Below are 18,561 nucleotides of genomic sequence, written 5' to 3' on the forward strand. Positions count from 1 at the left end.
CCTTAATGTGAACACTTCTCAGCAACAACTGAAGTATGTTATCAAAGTCATTCTCATCCTAGATCTAAAACAGAGCACCTTCCCAGCTTCTAGGAAGAAAATTAACTTGATATTGGCTGAAACCAGGACACACTGCAATGGGAAAAGTTTTCCAAACAGAACAAGACACTTCCACTTCAAATGCACATTTCACTTTAGTTCTAACTGAACTAGACTGAACAGTCTAACTGAATAGCTAGTGATACCTGCTACCTGGCTTTGCAGAGCAAGGTTCTGAAAATTAAGACAAAAAGGAAACTAAATACATTCCCAACATTTACGGTCCAACAGAAATTTCTTCTGAACTCAACATGGTGCTTCTTGCATAAAGCTATGAAGCACAACATGTTAATATTCTTCCAAAATAAGCCATTTCATTTGATCTAATGCGACTGTGCGTGCTCTAATATATAAATAACTATGCAGTAGTTATTTGTAATCCTACTTAGTTCCTAGCTTCAACACAGTAGACTGAGTCTGCAGTTGTGTACGCACAACTGTGTTCCTCGTTATTGATTTTGAGGCTGTTGCCTTCCATTTTCATTTCTTTGCACCCTTGCAAAAAATCAAGACTGCTTATTACAGCTCTGGTTTTCTGAAATGAAGAGTACCAACACTTGCTGCAGTTTACTGAACTGAGATAAGCTGGTATTACCCACAGAATTTCTCCTGACATGATGAAGACAGCATTATTCCACCCCGAGCCTACTGTGTTGTGTTTATAAACAGACATAAGTTCTGCTACAGCCCATTCCATTTTCTCCAAGTTTTAAGTGCTGAACAATTTACTGTGCTGAACTATTTCCACCTCACTGTGACACCTGAAGATGTATTCTTTTCTCCACTTCATTTGGCATTACTCAGTGGTCCCAACAGAGCTCTGGCATAGTTTGTATCAATATTCACCTTTTTTGATATTTAATACTTATTCCTACTTCCCCTTCCTCCCATCTTATCTGATTTCCAGCACTTCACAGTCCACCTTACTGCACACTTCATGTTTATGGCAGCTTCTCAGAGAACTTCAGGATTTGTGAACATAAAGATCAAGATAATTTCACTTGAATGTGGATCTCCTGAAGTAATTTTAGTAGATTAATAGGTTTACATTTTTTGTCTACATGTGCATTCTTTTGTACTTAATACATTTAGTATACTGTTTTAAAATATAAACACTTATCATCTGGCATAATGTTTTATATAAATATATATTTAATTTACTAATGCGTCCAGTTATCCTTTCATTCTAGAAGGGTTGTTTGAATCTAGAATCATAGAATGGCCTGGGTTGAAAAGGACCACAAAGATCATCCAGTTTCAACCCCCTGCTATGTGCAGGGTCGCCAGCCACCAGACCAGGCTGCCCAGAGCCACATCCAGCCTGGCCTTGAATGCCTCCAGCGATGGGGCATCCACAGCCTCCTTGGGCAACCTGTTCCAGTGCGTCACCACCCTCTGTGTGAAAAACTTCCTCCTAATATCTAACCTAAACCTTCCCTTTCTCAGTTTAAAACCATTCCCCCTTGTCCTATCGCTATCCACCCTTGTGAACAGTCATATCCCCTCCTGTTTATACACTCTCTTCAAATATTGGAAAGCCACAACGAGGTCTCCCCAGAGCTTTCTCTTCTCCAAGGTAAGTTCAGACTCATTGCATAGGATTTCACTTTTATTTTACAGTACAGCAACAGTTGCCTGTGTAGGAACATCAGCCATTCCCTCGAAATTTCTTCAGGGCTCCCAGCTGAATTTCACCTGGACTTGCTGCTATAACAACTTCCCCTCGTTTTATAAATTCAAGCATTGGCTCCTTGTTTGCAATCATTGTTTGACCATTTATTTATTTAACCAAATGAAAGTATGTTTCAGCATCCTCTGTGGTGAGAACTGCAGAAATACGGTACCTTTGCATCAAGTCCCTGCCCTCCTTTATCAGCAATATTTTCTCGAAAATTAATTACTTTAAGTATTTTGAACTAATTTGAGGAAGGCTGAAGTAGGACGGTTTGCAGAGAGAGCATTTGTCCTGCTTCATAAAGGAGCATGTTTGCTTCCTTAGGTTAGAACACTGTGAAGTCAGTTTCATTTTGAACAGCGAGCCAACTTCTCCCTGTTTTGAGTCATTCACACAGCAGAAAGGGAAATACCTGAAAAGAAATATGATGGCAAAAAAAATCACAGCACTACAATAACTACAAATCATTTAATTCATTAAGTGCTCCTCTTTACTCTTCGGACATTTGTACTGTTTCTGCACACAGAAATGCTCTGTCAGTCTCTCACTTGGCTCTTACTTTCCATACTCTATATGCAAAATGCCCAGTGTAAAACCTTTTTTATTAGTTTGCCATTGGTTGGATTTTATTTAGTAAATAATAATTACTAAAACATCTTGCTGTTTTTCGTCACCAGGCTCCTGTTGTGCATTCCTGCTTTTTGTTGTTTAGGGAAAACTGTTTCTTTTTTAATATATAACTTTGGTGGAAACACTCACTTTCGAATGGAGCGACCTCCTCTTGAGTTGTTCTGCTGGCATAATATCAGAGGAATAAGGTAATTTTTGTCACCGCCAATTAAAAAGTTTTACAAAACAGGACTGTTATAAAACAATTAAACCTTGCAAATGCAGTAGTCTCTAGGAGGGAAACCCTGGAGGAAATTCTGCTTATTAAAATTGCAATTTTAGTTTCCATTAAAAAGGAGAATAAGACAACACAAGACGGGCTGGCAAGACAAATTATTTCTTAATGTCAGTTGAGCTTATTTCAAATGAGATAACATATCTACACCAGGTTGGGTTCAACACATTGTTGCCTCCTCAACTCATTTATCTAATTCAGTCATCTTGATTATAGCCTCGTGGACCTACATTTTCAGAGGAAGAATTTCGTAACAAACAACCTACACAACATGCTGATTACTGAACAGTTAATTCTAATTAACTTGGCTATGGCAAGAGAATTTTGATAAAGTCCTAGAATGCAAATACAGCTTGGCTACCCTGGCCGGATTTCTATAAAATAAAAACTCACAGCAGAGTCTCCAGATGAGACATCAGAGTGATAGGGATCTAATTTAAAGAAACAAATGAGAAAATTAAAATCACAAATAATTTATTCTTCTGTTAGAACTGATGGAGTACAGTTTTAAACAGCAACAAAGTACACAGTGGTGGAAAATTGGCACAGAACCTACAAGCATTTCATTCATAATAATGCTCCTCATGCTGTAACTGTTCAAAACTTAATGTGTATTTTTTAACAACCAACTTTAAGAAAATTGTTTTCCCTTAAAAAATGATGAAATAAATGAAAACCTTGTTTTCCGTCTCTATTGTCAGAGATGTCAGGAACATCTTTTCTTTTTTCTTTTTTTTTTTTTTTTTTTCTCTCCTCAACATCATCTCTAAATGAAAAAATAAGGTTTTACTCCTGGGCTAATCTTAAGTTTTCTCATTTCTATAAAAAGTTGCCAGGAATTCTGAAGGCATGTATTCCTGCACAAAACAATATTCATTTATTTATCTGATATACAGTTGCAGGACAGTCCCAAAACCAATTTTTTTGTGTACTATGCTACTGATCAAGGTGCTGCCTCTATCTTGCATGCAACACTATAAGCGTTAATGCAGTTCAAAACAAAATTTGGCATTGACCTCACCAACAGGTTTTTATTTTTTATGTTATAAAACACCCCTTGGTCTCATGTTAACCAATAAGAAAAACGGACACGCACAAAAAATGCCCCCTTTTCTAAAGATATTAACTCCCAGTTAGGAAAGTTTAGATAGGTTTTACAAAGTCTTCTAGGCTAATTTGATACGTACAAATTATAAACTAAAGGTTAAAATACACTTACACAATACAGTCCTGTCCTCCATACTCTTTTTCAAATTCTTTGCATATTTAAGCCAGGTAAAATTAACACTTGTCATTTTCTTTGTTACTGCAATTATTAAGAGGGATTACAGCTTGCTTATGCAAAGCTGTGACTAAACACTTGATAAATACAACCCAAACGTTTATCCTGTTACCCAAAAAATGTTGCAGAAAATTGTCAAACTATGTTAGAAATAGTCTTTACAAAAACGCTTCACTCAGAAAAATTGGAAAGCTTAAAAAATTAATCTTTGCACAAGACTATATTATACTGTCCTCAATTACGCTCCCATTTAGATAACTGGGATTCTCATTTTTTGTACATGAACCTATCAGTGATGTACGATGCTCTTCATCTTTTTTCACTGTTACCTTTATTGTACACCATTTTGAGACTTACAGAATCAAGCACTTATCATGACCCTACCCATTTTTAACAGTAGATTTCTTATCCTGTCCAGCGAGTAGTGTACTGTCTTGCATATTCACCACATGAAAAACATAATATACAAAATATTGCTGCTGTAAAAAGTGTGCATATCCCCTTCCCCCTACAAAAAAAATCTGTGGAAAAAATATTAAATTCCCATAACCTTCATAAACATACAAAGCTGTTCGCACCTTTCAGTCTGTAACAGTCTATTTGATACACAGTTCTCAACTCACTGCAAATTGCTATGTCACGTATTTTCTGTCCAATATTGCCACCTAGAGTAGAGACGTGAAACCAGCTTCTGAGAATCTACAGTCTTTTAACAATTAACCCATGAAGACCGTATACTGTAAAACAGCCACAAGATTTTTTCCAAAAACTAGATGGAATGGGAGGTTCTCATCTCAGGAAGATGTCCACAGTGCTGAGAAGACAATATGGCTGCTAATAGATATTGCCTACCGGAATGTGAATACTTTTCACTGTTGGTAATTTCCATACTGACCCTAAAAAGGAAATTCAAAATACATAATTAGGCCACAAGGTATATTTCCCCGTATTAAAAGCTCAAATCAGAAGATCTTCCAAGCAAACTATGACATTAAAAGCTGAACACAAACGATAAAAATGACAAACCAAGTTGATGAGGACAGAGCTTCATTTCAGTTAAAATCATTTGTGTTTTAAGGCAACGTGGTATCCATCTAAAGCCAGCAATCAAATCTGATCAGAATAGTATGACTTTGAGCTTAATACACTACTGTGAAATTTGCAGAACACTACAAAAAAATGAAAGACAGAAATTGCTGCCCACCTAGACCAAAATTTATTTTAAAAATTTAAGGTCACCTGAATTCAAGTAATTCAAACGGCCTGTTTTTGGTGACACTTAAAAATACTCATCTATCAAAAATCACAGAAAAAGAGTGATACATGTAGCTCAAAAACCAAGGAACAACCCGGTGAACACAACTAGAAAACTTATCTTACAAGAATCAATTATTATGTACATCCAATTGACAAAATTAGCTGATTCTCTCTATTTCTTTTGACAGAACATCACATAATGCAGAGAAGGCAGAAGTGAAAGCTTCACTCCTACAAGCCTAACAGGATCCTTCACCATAGCGTTCAAGGTCTGCAGAAACAAATATTGCACTACTGAAGTGGATGTCCTCCGTAAGCGCAGTCTCAACACTATTTCATGTTAAGTACCATCACAATATGGCAATACTTTCAATTTCATTTTTATGTTGCAATGTCAGTTTTTCCATTGTAATATACCAATCAGTCAGGAAGAAAAATTTCAGAACAGCTGCCAGAGGAGAATTTAAGCAGCAGAATTCCTCTGGGAATGGCTAGCACAGAACTGCAAGGAGGTCTTCTATAATTGAGTTTTCCTGTCAAACTTATACTGCGCATACAGCATACCTACAGAGAGATCTATCTGTTATCTGTTATCTCAGTTTCTAAGAAAGTTGGAGGAAACTCAGCAAACTGAACCTCAGTTCCCTTGACCCTACATGTGCCACAACCAAAGCATATTCATGCAGCTAACACTTTTCGTGAGGGAGTTACTGCTTTAGTGCGTAAGTACTTAGTTTATCTTTTAAATAATTAGGAAAAGTAACTGCATCTCTCAACTACCCCATAGAAAGAGTTTGCCTGTTTCTTCTTCCTTGTCTTTTTCAGTTTCTGTAGGGAGGGAGCCAGCTGTCCTCCACTAGAAATGCAAATATTTGGGGTTTATCTCACTTCCAAAGAAAGTTCTTAAGAATTCGATTCTTATTCTACGGACATATCAGGATTTTTTTAAACACTAAGATTTCAACTGGATCTTAAATATATTTTGCTAGCTCAATTCTATTTATGCCAAGGAAAATAATGCTGTATGTTTCAATGACAATTCTGAGCTTTTTATATTGCAAAACTTTTGTTTTTACAGTTGTGTATGTTCTATAGGAATAAAATCTGTTTCATTCAACAGTAAGACAGCAGTTTTTTTTTACAAGAGTCCTCTAGTACAACTCCAGCCTAGAGTTTTGATGGTGTATTCTTGTTTGTTTTAAACTTATCCTAGCAGAGATGGGAAAGAAGCCAGTAATTTTCACATTACATCTTTCTCATGTATTCCTTTTTACTCTTTAGAGGAAACCTGTGCAAAAATGGTTTCCTACCTCCCCACACAGCTATACAAGTAAGACGGACTTTAGTTGTACACGAGAGGTGCTTCTACAGCCGCGAGGATTACCAGATTTGTATTTGTGGAAAAATCAATTAAACAATTCAGCACGAGATTAAGGAATTTAGAAACCTCAACTTTCAGATTTGTCATTTCATAATCAGCTATGAAACAGATGAACTTAATTTTTTAGGTCTCACTTTGCCAAACTGCCTTAAACTTTGCAAGCTCAAAAAAGAATAACTAAGTACACTTCTAGACAAACGTTTCTGGATAACTCTACAATTAATAAACTCTTGAGAACTGTGCACACATGCCAGAGAGACTACATCCCTAAATTCATCAATTAACATGTCACAAGAAACCAAAAGTATCCAGTGAACGTGTAAGAATCACAACTTTCTGACTGAGTGAAAGAATACCTGGTCATATCCGTAAGGCCTCTGCTGTGGTGGCTGTGGTGGCCCAGGCTGTGTGGGTCTGTATCCCCCATACTGCTGGCCTTGTCCTTGTGGATAATTGGGATACTGAGGTCCAGGGCCACCCTGCGAAGGGCCTGAAGAACATTAAAATGGAAAAAAGAAAAAAAAGGGAAAAAAAAATTAAGACTGCTTAAGGAATCAGGAAGAAAATGGTACAAGTATTGGGTTTCACAACTGAGCAAGGCTAAGAAGTATCTCTACCATGAAATCAGGTCTTCTATCTAAAAGCATTATCAGGGACAATGCTTCTCTAATCCCAGAAAGCACCCTAGCTGACAATGCCTGTTGTGCTCCAACTATAGAAAATTTACAACTTTTTTTTTCTAATTACCAATGGATGCAGTTCCATACATAAGGTCTCAGAACAGAGAAAAAGCAAGATGTGACAAACCATGAACAAGAGCACTTTCCATGATTTACTCACTCTTCTCTTACTGTATGCTACTCCAGTTTGCAACTTCATTATGTGAGGAACAGCCAGATGAACAATTGCATTTAGTGTTTGGACTTTCTGAAGAGACCAGTAACGCTGTACTGCCATAAAGTCAGTTCTCACATCACAGCAGGCAATTATAAATGGGATGTGAAGAAAGCAAGTTACATGCATAAAATGTGTGATGTCACAACCAGTAAATGCTACTGTCGGAAGAAAAAAGGCACTGCCTACATCCCTCTCCTCTCATCACCTTAACTTTACAGGAACAGGATAGAAAAGAACTTCAGCTCCAGCCTCTTTTGGCTGTAAAAGGAAGCAGCTCTTTTGTCAAGACAAACTTTCTGTCACTGTTCACAGGGACTAAGCCAGTCAATCAATGGAAGCTGTATGTTACTACCATCAGGCACTGAAGACATCTTTCAAAGAAAATTAAACTCATCCCCTTCTACCTTGGGAGATGTGATGTCCTGTATATTTCAGAGATACTAGATACTTCAACACCACCTGCTAAAAACTGGCAGGCTCAAGAAGAGCTGTAACTCCAGAGAAGTATTTTAGAAAAAACTGGTGTTCTTTTGTGTTTTTTTTTAATCAGAAAAAACAAGTTCTGTTTTACCAATAAGATGACTCAGCACAAGAGAGAGAGGGCTGTTCAAGCTACAGGGACTGGACGTTAAAACCACATCAGCCTGTAACTCTTTTGGTAATTTCGGATCTACGAGACAATCAGAAAGATGACCTAGCAAAGACAAGTTCCTTAGCACATTACCATTCTCCTCAGGTCTCAAATCTCCTTGAACTATACAGCTTCTGCTTTGCACAGTGGAAGAAAACCTTAAAGATTGATAATAATGACCGAGATCCTGATTTATTTTTGCAAATTAGAAAGCAATTAAATATTAAATCGAGCAAGGGTATTATATCCTAAAAAGTGCTGTGTTCATCTGACAAATGAAGCTTGGCTTTTATTTATTCATGGTAATACTTTATGATTGAATTCTAAATATTCAGTAATAAATTCTACAAAATGAAGTGGAATCTTAATTTGGAGCTTCAGTGTCTATTTTTACTTATTAAAAAAAAAAACTAAAAAAGCATGATTTCTGTGTTTACAAAAAAGTAGCTCCCACAGACTTCTTCATCCTTTTGTTCTAGTATCTCTTCACCTAAATTTTCAGAACATTCGACTTCTTTACTTAATCACAATAGAGAGCTAGATAGACTTTCATTCTAATCTTCATTCTGTTCCTATATTAAGCTTAGCAGAATGTAAGTACACAAACATCATTTTGGAACTATAATTTTTTCCATAACATTCAAAAGGAGGAAATTTTATAAATGTTAGTGGATCTTCCTTAAAATTGTCTCAGTGTAACTGGATTTGGGGCAAACCCGGCATTTATCTACACAGTAGTCACCTATGGACTTCCACACATTCCCACAATGCCGGAAGTCTTTAGCACACAACCTACTAGAAAGTTAAAGTTAAAATATATGTGATTAGATTTCAGAGATCTCTTCCTAGATGTTGCATCTCTTAAGACAAATATGTCCAGCTTTACAATACTCAACAATAAGCAAAAACAAGAGCACTATTTTTAGTACTATCTGCTGTCTTACAGTTATCACAGTGCACAAAAATCGCATACTACTACTTTAAGTTTCCTGTTTGGGTGTTCTCCTTGAATTCAAAGAATTCATCATTTAACTTGTGGCACATTTCTCATTCTTGCCATACATTACATGGTTTGCACTATTAGCACAAGTATTTGCAAGACAAATCCTTAAAAACATTATAGGTAGTGCTACTGCTCTTTTCTTTACTTGTGAGTACAAGAATTCCAATAGAATGATTCATCTATGTTGGATGAAATTTAAAAAGAGGTTTTGCTTGTTTGCTGTTTTTAAAGATTTTGTTGTAAATGCCAAGCCCAGAGATGAAGTGGTGCAAGTGGCTCTTTGCCAACTTTGTGCCCTCTAGACTGTGTTCACCAAGAGGACCGAATAGAGTAGAACTTTTCTAAACTACAGACACTTCTGAAAATAGTATCTAGACATTGCTCAGCTTTCTATGTAACCACTTTGTCCAATCTTGCCAACAGATCTACTTGCAAACAGATGCTGTTCTCTACATTTTCTTCTTTTGCTCCATTGAAATTGAGAGCAAACAGCTTTCTTGCACAAGCCCGGCCTTTCAACGCAGTACAACCAACATGCAATAACATACGAAGACCTCTTAGTGCTATCTCTGATTTCTGCCTGCACCATCAGGTTCTTACCATAACCCTGCTGTTGTCCAGGATAGCCTTGTTGGCCTGGATATTGCTGCTGTTGTGGTGGATAACCCTGTTGTTGGGGTGGCCCTTGATATGCATCTTGCTGCTGACCATACTGTGAGTTTCCTGTAAGATTATTGTGAGAAAGAAGAAACAACTGAAGGTGCTTGCTTTATTAAATATTTTTCCTTTTAAGATGCACAGCCAACAACACAAGAACAAAATGAAAACGCAATATTGATTTCAAAAACTGAACAAAACAAAGAAAACTCAAACCAAACAGAAGGAATTCGGCCAAACAAACTGCAGTTAAAGCCAATTTTGCAAAGTTGAACTGCAGCATTTTCAGCATCTCTGCCAAAGGAGCATTGCATTTACTGGAACATCACAGTCATAAGATCATGACTATACTAAATAAAATAAAAAAGACAAAATTAAGGACAGCTACAAGAGCACAGACTAGCTACACAAGATCAGCAAGCTGTTTCCTAACGGCACTATAATTACAGAAAATATATACACGCACAAAAAGATTTAGAACTGAACCAACAAATTCATGTTTAAATAAAAATTTCCATTGAGATTAAAAAAAAAAAAATCTCTGAAGTGTTTTAGTCATTTTACTGTTGTTAGAAATGGCAAATTATGGTTATATATTTTAGGTGTTTGCAAGAAATTATTCTGAATGCTTCGAGTTCCCTGCAATTCTCAAGACAGCCAGCAACTAGTATTCTACAAGAGCTTTGCATGGGTATAAGTTGTGTTGTGCAAGAATTTTTGTTCCCGTTGCGGGTGGGGGAGGAAAGGGAATGTATGTGCGTATGTGTGTGAAGGTATATAGATACCTCCTTCGTAGTAATGTTGTGAGGAATCCTCATAAGGCCTATCGTAGCCTTGTTCAGGATACGACGGTTGCTGATAACCGTAATCATTATGACCTACATCAATTCGACAAGAGACAGGAAGAAACGTTAATGGCCTCTGAGTGAAAACCCTAAGAATATTTCATTTCTCAGAAAAATGAAAAAAATTTCAACTGGATATACATGAAAAATATTTTTCAATTGTATTAGCTAAAGTTTTATTAAGATGATTTTCTTTCATATTGAATTAACATGTGACAGGAAAAAAAAGCTTAAAGCAGTAGTTTTAGCAACATCACAGCAAAGGATGATCTTAACCTTCTGCTAATTCTTGTTGGGGAAAAAAAAAGTACTTTCACTCAAAAAGGGAAAAAAAAAGCATTTAGGCCTTTCACATGTAAATAACCTGAATTAAATTAGAATGAACAAAGAAAGCAATTATCATACTTTGTCTAACACCTGTTCTGCTGATCTCCAATTCGAAAGCATATGCTAAAAGCAGTGTGAAATAAAACAAATAAAGCTCAATGAAGTTATGAATTACAGTCTATATTAAACTTTGCTTTGAAGTGACAGAAAAATAACATTCTCAAGGTCGACGTTTCCCTACAAACATAATTTCTACAAGCCTTAGTGAACCTTTCCTCTTCCTCCAGTCCTGAGCAGAATCATTACAAATGTACTTTTCAATTCAGAGACAGTAGGTATCTCCAATCGTGAAACCAATACATGCAGTAAGCATCCCACTTGTTTGCTGCTTTAGGAGTAAGTACATCTTACAGATGAAAAAAACATATTGCGTTGCTACTCTGGTCAAGAAATGAAGCTGAAATTTTGTTTAAACTCTGAATAAAATTAGATCAGGTAGCTAGTATAGGAGAAAACAGTATAGTGGTCTTTGTAATTAATTCTGAAAGTGTACAGCACTTCATAGACGTAACCTAATAAAATACACAATCATTAATACAAGTTTTATAGTACAATCTATTTCAATAGAAGTGTGATAAAGAGGTAGCAATAAAGAATGAATCTTTAGAAGGAATAATTCTCAGTGATTTCCTCTGTGCTGCCACAGATCTGTCAGTGGTAATGTCCAATTGCCTTCACTATAGTAAATATACTGTAATCATTTAAAGTTCACGTTTACAACATGCAAGTTCAAAAATGAAAGCTTAATAATTATGAATTATGCACACTGCAAGAAAACTTTACACATATATCTCCAAAAAAACCACATGTAAACTTATACAAGCATGGCTTGTTGTATCTCAAAATTAATTTAACAGAAATGAAAATTCGGATAACTAACTTGTGCCCTTTTATTTGCAATGAGCAATGGCTTTAACAATTACACTGCTTAGCTTTGTGTATGTTTTTTTTTTAAAAGACATTAACATCTACCACATTCCTTGAACTTCTTACAAAAGCATTATGTACCACACACAATTCTCACAGTAGTCATGACTCAACATTTTTGTTCTCCCAGTCTCTGTCAGTCTAAGAACAGGTCAGTTGTAACTTTTCTAACTTATAACACAATACAATAGCCTTCAGCATTCTAAATTCCACGAGGTAGGAGGACAGATTTATGCAATTCAAAGTTTTGGTCTTGCCTTGAAAGCTCTGGGGGGGGGGGGACTTCTAAGGAGGATTCACAATTACAAGATCCTCAGGGCAGGGACCATTCCATTCCTTTGTGAAAATTACACTGAAGGCCCAGACCAATAGAACAAGAACGCAACTGTGACATGAAAACTAAGCACTAAGTTAAAAAATAGAATATTTATAGAAAAAAAAACACATTTCTTAAGCAGCAAGTTCTTCCATTTCAGTAGAATCTTTATTAAAAGGATATCACCCCCTCTTTTATTTGTAATGAAGTTACGTCTTAATTCATCTCAATTATACTAGACATACTAAAGAGCCCTCCTTTTAGATACACCAATTACAGATTTTTTACTTTGAAATACTAAACTGTTGTTATAGTTTCAAATGGGAGTATTACAAATCACATACTCTAAACTTTAAAATTGACTACTCATAGTAACTTAAACTGTATAAACTGTATAATATTCTGAATTTGGAAGCTTTTGTAAATGTGAGGTACGATATTCCACTACTACTTATGCCCCACTCCCTAACTGTGGGCATATCTGCATTAATATTGGGCAGGTATAGAAAATGGGAAAGTCAACATTTATGAGAGATTACCATCAGGGTAATATTGCTGGTTCATGCCTTCTGGAGGACCTTGTCCACCATGACTGTATTGGTCCCCATAATAGTCTTCCTGGCCTGAGTACTGCTGTGGTGGGCCTGAAAAACCACAACCAGTCAATACGTAAATAACTTGTTTTCTCTGTTATAAAGCCTACTATTTTCTGATTTTACTATGAGAAATATTTCTCAAATGTACTCCCCACCCATATCGTTGCATTTCAGACAACATATGTAATCTCTGTGACTTAAAAAAAAAAACAAACAAAAAACCAACACATCTCTATATAATTTTACACACACAAGCATACAGTCGTTTGGCTGCATCAGATTGAGCACACATATATCAAACTTCAGTTCTGAGATCATTTTAGGAACACATGTATAATAGCACCGAGCATTAAAAATAAAGATACTCTTTTTCTAAAAGGACTGGGGAGAAAAAAAAAAGGAAAAAAAGGAAAAAAAGGAAAAAAAGTAGAAAAAGAAAAAAGCAAGGCTGCAGAACACTGTTCCTTTTTTGTAACCAAGCAAATTCAGAAACAGGTAGGGACTTGGCTCTTTTTCTCCTATCATCTTAATATTGAAACAGTATCTGAATCACCATGAGATGCATATGTTTAGATACTTTCTGTCAGAAAGAAAACAAAAGAAACACTTGTATTCAAGTTAAGTTGTGATACCAGTAACCTGTTGCTACAAGAAACAAACGAAAAAAGAGTCTGCAAAGTCTGTAACTGGAACACCCAATGATTTCACTGAGATTTGGTGTAAGCAAGAAAGTGATCTAAAATAATTTCCAAGATGGATATTTAAAATCGATGTAAGAACACTGAAGTGAAGTCCTACCTTGTTGTGGCGGTCTGTATGGAGGAATCTGTCTCTGACCCATCATGTGATTGCCTTGGTTAACTTGGCCCATCATTCCCATAGGTGGTTGCTGTCCCTGGTAATGCTGGCCACCAGCTTGTGGCATATTGTATTGCTGGGAAGGAGGCTGCTGGTGCATCATTGGACCTATAAAAGAAAAGTAACAAGTGTGTCTTCTGTAACTCCACCATAAAAAGCAGATCAGAAGTCTCTATCTTCAGTTCTTTCATGCAGATTGGTTGTTTCTGCACCTATGCAAATGTGCACAATGAATTCAGCAACTAAGTCATGAAAGAGAACTCACACTACGTAGGACTGCTTTCTAGATGTCTTTTTTGAACTACAGACACAGTTTTGCTCATAGACAAATAACTGAAATGTTCTTCGCTTTTCTATGTTTGTTTAAAAAAGAATCTGCAAAGAAAACGTAGATTACCACCTGATGGTGAAACCTCAACAAGTTGTGGAAACATTATTTAACATTATGAACTCCTTGGGGCATAGTTTTAATACACGTTTAGTTGTTGTTATAGCCCATTAACAAATCACCTACCTGTTATCACAAAATAAACAATTTTATTAAGCCTGTAAAGACAAACGACTTGCATGACTAAGTCAGACAATATGCAAAAAGACCCACAGGAACATGTGCTCTGACCACCACACAACAGTCCCACATAGCCTAGTATGAAAATCTTTCAGTACCAAGCTTCTGAAAATTTCTATGAGCCACAGAAAAAGAACAGAGATCAAGTACTGCCTGTGTTTTATCAACCAAGAAAAACTGGTTAAGGCTGAACTTGTAGTCATGTTAATGAGTAATGAAAACAGACAGTTAAAGAGTGACCCACTGACACAATATAGCAATGAAAATGATGACCGAGCCATTTCATATGAATGTAGGTTACACTGATAAAACTTCTAACAAAGAATAGCTTCTTCACTTCCTCAGAAGAGTTATTTCAGTATTAAGATATGAGAAGAGTTGTGACAAGGAGCTAAAAATTTTCAAACAATCTACTTTTATAATACATCAACTGAAAAAAAAGCAAATTGCACAATGTAATTACACACGAAGAAGAGAAAGTAATTAGTCTCACTGAAAAAGAAAAAATAATAATCAAAACAAATCAAAATATCAGACCAGAACAACCACACTTTGTCTCCATCCCAAGAGAAAAAGGCTGCCATCGACTTGTACTGTATGCTAGTTTCTGCCATTGCATTTCTTTTTTATTATTTCTGTTATGAACACAGTGCTAGAGCACTAGTAAGTCCTATGTTAGACCTAAGTGCTACAGAACTAGCTGGGTACAGTCAGTACCAACAATGGGTTTACAGATGGAATGGAATACAAAGTCACTTGCGTCCTCTCCATGTGGGGTTACAAGAGAAAGTTAAGCCAAATTAATGGTATGAATTCAAAGTGTGTTAGTTAAAGCCATTGAACCCCTGTGTGGAATCTCTCAGTGAGAAGTGAAGTGGCCTTAGTTCTGTTAAGCTTAATTTTTCTCTGAAGATAAATACTGGCCACTCTTAAAATGATCTTGTTCTGCTTCTACTCTTCAGGGTGACAGTTTCCATGTTCTGATATTAAAGTTTAAAAAAAAAAAAAGGTTTATATTTGGATACTATAATTATGTTTCACTTAAAAATAAGTTTCATTTTGATTTTCTGAATAAGGAGGTAATTTAGATCATTTCTTTTCACTGCTTTTCCGCTTAGAGATACTGAGAAAGATGAGGCAGCCTTTAAAAAAATAAAAAGTTCTTGCCATAATATTCCTAGATCAAGAAAGCTTGTTAATTAACAATATTAATATTAGTCACAATACAATGTGATAAAATGTGTTGGGTCCCCATGGTGCAATGTAGAGGTTTGCTGTTTGCTTTTTAAATTAGAACTTCATTAACGCTTTGTAGAGCCACAATGAGAATTCACTGCCCTGTATCAGACTGTGTGTTGTGTTAATAACTGAGTGCCTGGCTTCCTTCCAGTTTGGTTCACAACTCCCTCTCACTACGAAGATAGCTAGGAGAACAACCACAGTCTCCATCATCTCACACACCAGAAACATTTTATGTAGAAGTTTTGAGGGACGGGGGGATTTTGAATTTGCTTTTTCTTTCGGAAAGACCGAAAATGAAGCTATATTTATTCATCATACAATGCTTATATGGCACAATTGTAACTAAGAGAACCCCTTCACAAAGCTTAAGTTAAAAGCCTAAGATCATCAGTTCACGATCTAAACATAACTATCATGACTATTAACTTCAGGGAGGCAAAATATCTTATTTGCACAGAGCCCAAAGAGAGTGCAAGAAAATACTGTATAGAGCTTCCACTGTGAATATGCAGGAACTGGGACTGACTATGGACTTTCCAAGAAACTAACTTGGCAGTAAAACCTCAAAAAACTACAATGTTTCTGTATATTAAGGACATCGCCTTCACATGCTAATACACTGGAAACTTTCTTGGGAAAAAAAGCCTGAATAAAAAGATAAAAGGAAATAATAATATTGTAGGGTCTGTGAAGAATGTGGCTAATTTGAAAAACGCCAAATATAGATCTGTATCACGCGTATAGAGTGAGTGAATGTATAAGGGAAGTCAGACAAAAGGTGGAAACCCAACTATTCCCTGTAAAATTTAATTTAAAAATTTAATCAAAAATAGTTTACGTTATCACGCTGGCCTAGTGGTTGGCAAACCTGAAGCAGCAAGGGTGTTGAAACTAGATGATCACTGTGGTCCTTTTCAATTCAGGCCATTCTATGATTCTGCGATTCTAAGATGCTGCTCAGCTCAAATAGCCTTCTGCACCTACCAATAAAAAACCCGTTCCTGTTCCAGGCACTGTTTCGTAAGAAGGACTGATATACAAGAAAGAGAAGGTATGACCATTTAAGTAAAAATACGTTGGTTCCAGATCTTTTTAAAAATCATGCTAATCTTGGGGCAATTTCCTGCCAAGAAACTACCTAAGGAATCCAACAACGTAGCTGTTGGACACACAAAGCAAATAGAGAGAAAAAGCAAAGTGGGCCCTAGATAAACCTAATAAATTTAGGAAATGCACTGAGGATGAATGAGCTGCTCAAAAGTTTAGCAGTTTAAAATGTCTACTTAGCCTTGTCTTCTGCTGAAACACGAACAACTGATGGCAAATGCTACAAGGGAGCAAGAATAACTGCTAGCATACCTGAAACTTCTGGTGGAGAAGCAGAAAAATGAGAATCTACACTCCAATGACTCTGTGTTCCAATTCAACAGCTAAAGGAAAGGCTGGCTATAACAGAAAAGTAAAACAAGCTGTTGTTTCTCTAGTCTTCAAAACTAAACACTTTTTGTTGCTAAAAAGAGTCTCTTCTTATGGCATCAATAAAGCTACTGGATACTCTCATCCAGAGTATTAACAAAAAACACCATGCCAGGAGCGAAATCTCACCTTGGAGTCCACTGTTGGACAAACAAAACATAAACCTAGTAATGCAGCAGCACTCAGCAAAATTTTGTTTGTTGTCACTGTTTTCCTTTAGGATTAAAAAAAAAAAATTACAGCAATTACTTGCTTTAAAACATATATGTTGATAATTCTTGCAAAAGCGAGGTGAGGAAATCTAGCAAAGGGCAAATTTAACTTTAATTTTTCTCAAGATTATTGACAGTCTAGTTCTTCTATGCCATAGGATAGTTTTTGCTACTCCTAATAACAGGCTGCAATTAAAGGCAATGGAAACTTCTCCACACTTGCTTTCTCCACGAATTTTTTCCTAAACTGAACCATTATTTCAGGTGTCATTTAAGGCAAATAAAAAAGACAAAAATGTAAAAAAAAAAAAAATCCACTAGTTACCACTGTTGCCTTTTATTTCTCTTAAGGAACAAACATGATAGAACTGTGACATCTGTTTGTCTTCTTTTATTTTTCATGATAGGAGAACTGCAATGTCATCCACAGCTAGACAAGCTACAAAGCCAGCTATAGCACACCAGCACTTCAGAATTTAGAAGCAATTTTCTTTTTCTTGAATACCTTATATGTCCAAAACTTTATGACTGTCCTGCTTACTTGATGGCACCTGTAAAGCTACTGTAAAGCAGTTCAGGTACTGAAACGAACAGACTTTTGTTCCATGGGAATGAACAGACAGCAAGAAATTCATAAAAGATCCTCAACCTCACAAAAGATTTTATCCTGATCTGTCATACCCTAAATATGTTTCTATTTCAGATAACACTGATGTTCCCATCCTTCTGTTCCTTTCACTCTATGGTCAATGAAAGGAGACGCAGGATTCCACACCAGCCTAGTCAGCTGTCTCTGTGATCCATTCATATTTGCTTGTAATACAAAGAGCCCTGAAACTTCATGGAATTTTCCTAAATTCACATCAGTGAAATTGTCATTAAAAATGTCTCAGCATCAGACTACACAACTGGTCTTCTGCAAGTAACTGAGTCAACACAACATTCTCATGTAGGGTTCAGCTGTTAAAAGGAAACCAGTCTTGCTTCCTCACCCCAAGCAATGTATAATGCTCATTAAATAATACCTGAAGGAGTATGGCACTTGCTTCAAGCTCTTCTTGCATGGGAACAGGATACAGCAAGATGATACAAGAAACAACAATAAGAAACAACAATTCTGAGATTGTCAAACTATTACTTCGTTGGTCCTTATTCTTAAAGCATTTGAGATATAAATCTACGACTGTGAAAGATCTTTTCAATATAAATAGAAGGAATTTCCATATTACAGAATCACATAGAATCACAGAATGGCCAGGGTTGGAATGGACCTCAAGGATCATGAATCTCCAACCCCCCTGCCACATGCAGGGCCACCAACCTCCACCTTTAATACCAGACCAGGCTG

The 18,561-nt window shown here is 36.3% G+C and overlaps 1 protein-coding gene across 3 annotated transcripts in view; it reads right to left on the bottom strand.

Annotated features, from left to right (window-relative positions):
• Window positions 1–3,135: 3,135 nt before the first annotated feature.
• The window catches only part of SS18 (SS18 subunit of BAF chromatin remodeling complex), a 42,120-nt gene continuing 26,694 nt past the window's right edge, over window positions 3,136–18,561 (bottom strand). Inside the window, exons 6-11 of one of the 3 annotated variants that reach the window (XM_042869504.1) lie at window positions 13,656–13,823; window positions 12,801–12,905; window positions 10,572–10,664; window positions 9,730–9,852; window positions 6,955–7,088; window positions 3,136–4,856 (exon numbers count right to left, since the gene is read on the bottom strand). In XM_042869504.1, coding sequence (XP_042725438.1) covers window positions 4,830–4,856; window positions 6,955–7,088; window positions 9,730–9,852; window positions 10,572–10,664; window positions 12,801–12,905; window positions 13,656–13,823 — 650 coding nt within the window. In that variant the 3' untranslated portion in view covers window positions 3,136–4,829. The remainder of the gene's footprint in view (window positions 4,857–6,954; window positions 7,089–9,729; window positions 9,853–10,571; window positions 10,665–12,800; window positions 12,906–13,655; window positions 13,824–18,561) is intronic. The other 2 variants (XM_042869505.1, XM_042869506.1) reach the window with 2 other exon arrangements.

Source organism: Lagopus leucura, unplaced genomic scaffold (genome assembly GCF_019238085.1).
Source record: "Lagopus leucura isolate 7727_CA_CO unplaced genomic scaffold, USGS_WTPT01 Super-Scaffold_100002, whole genome shotgun sequence".
NCBI lineage: Eukaryota > Metazoa > Chordata > Aves > Galliformes > Phasianidae > Lagopus > Lagopus leucura.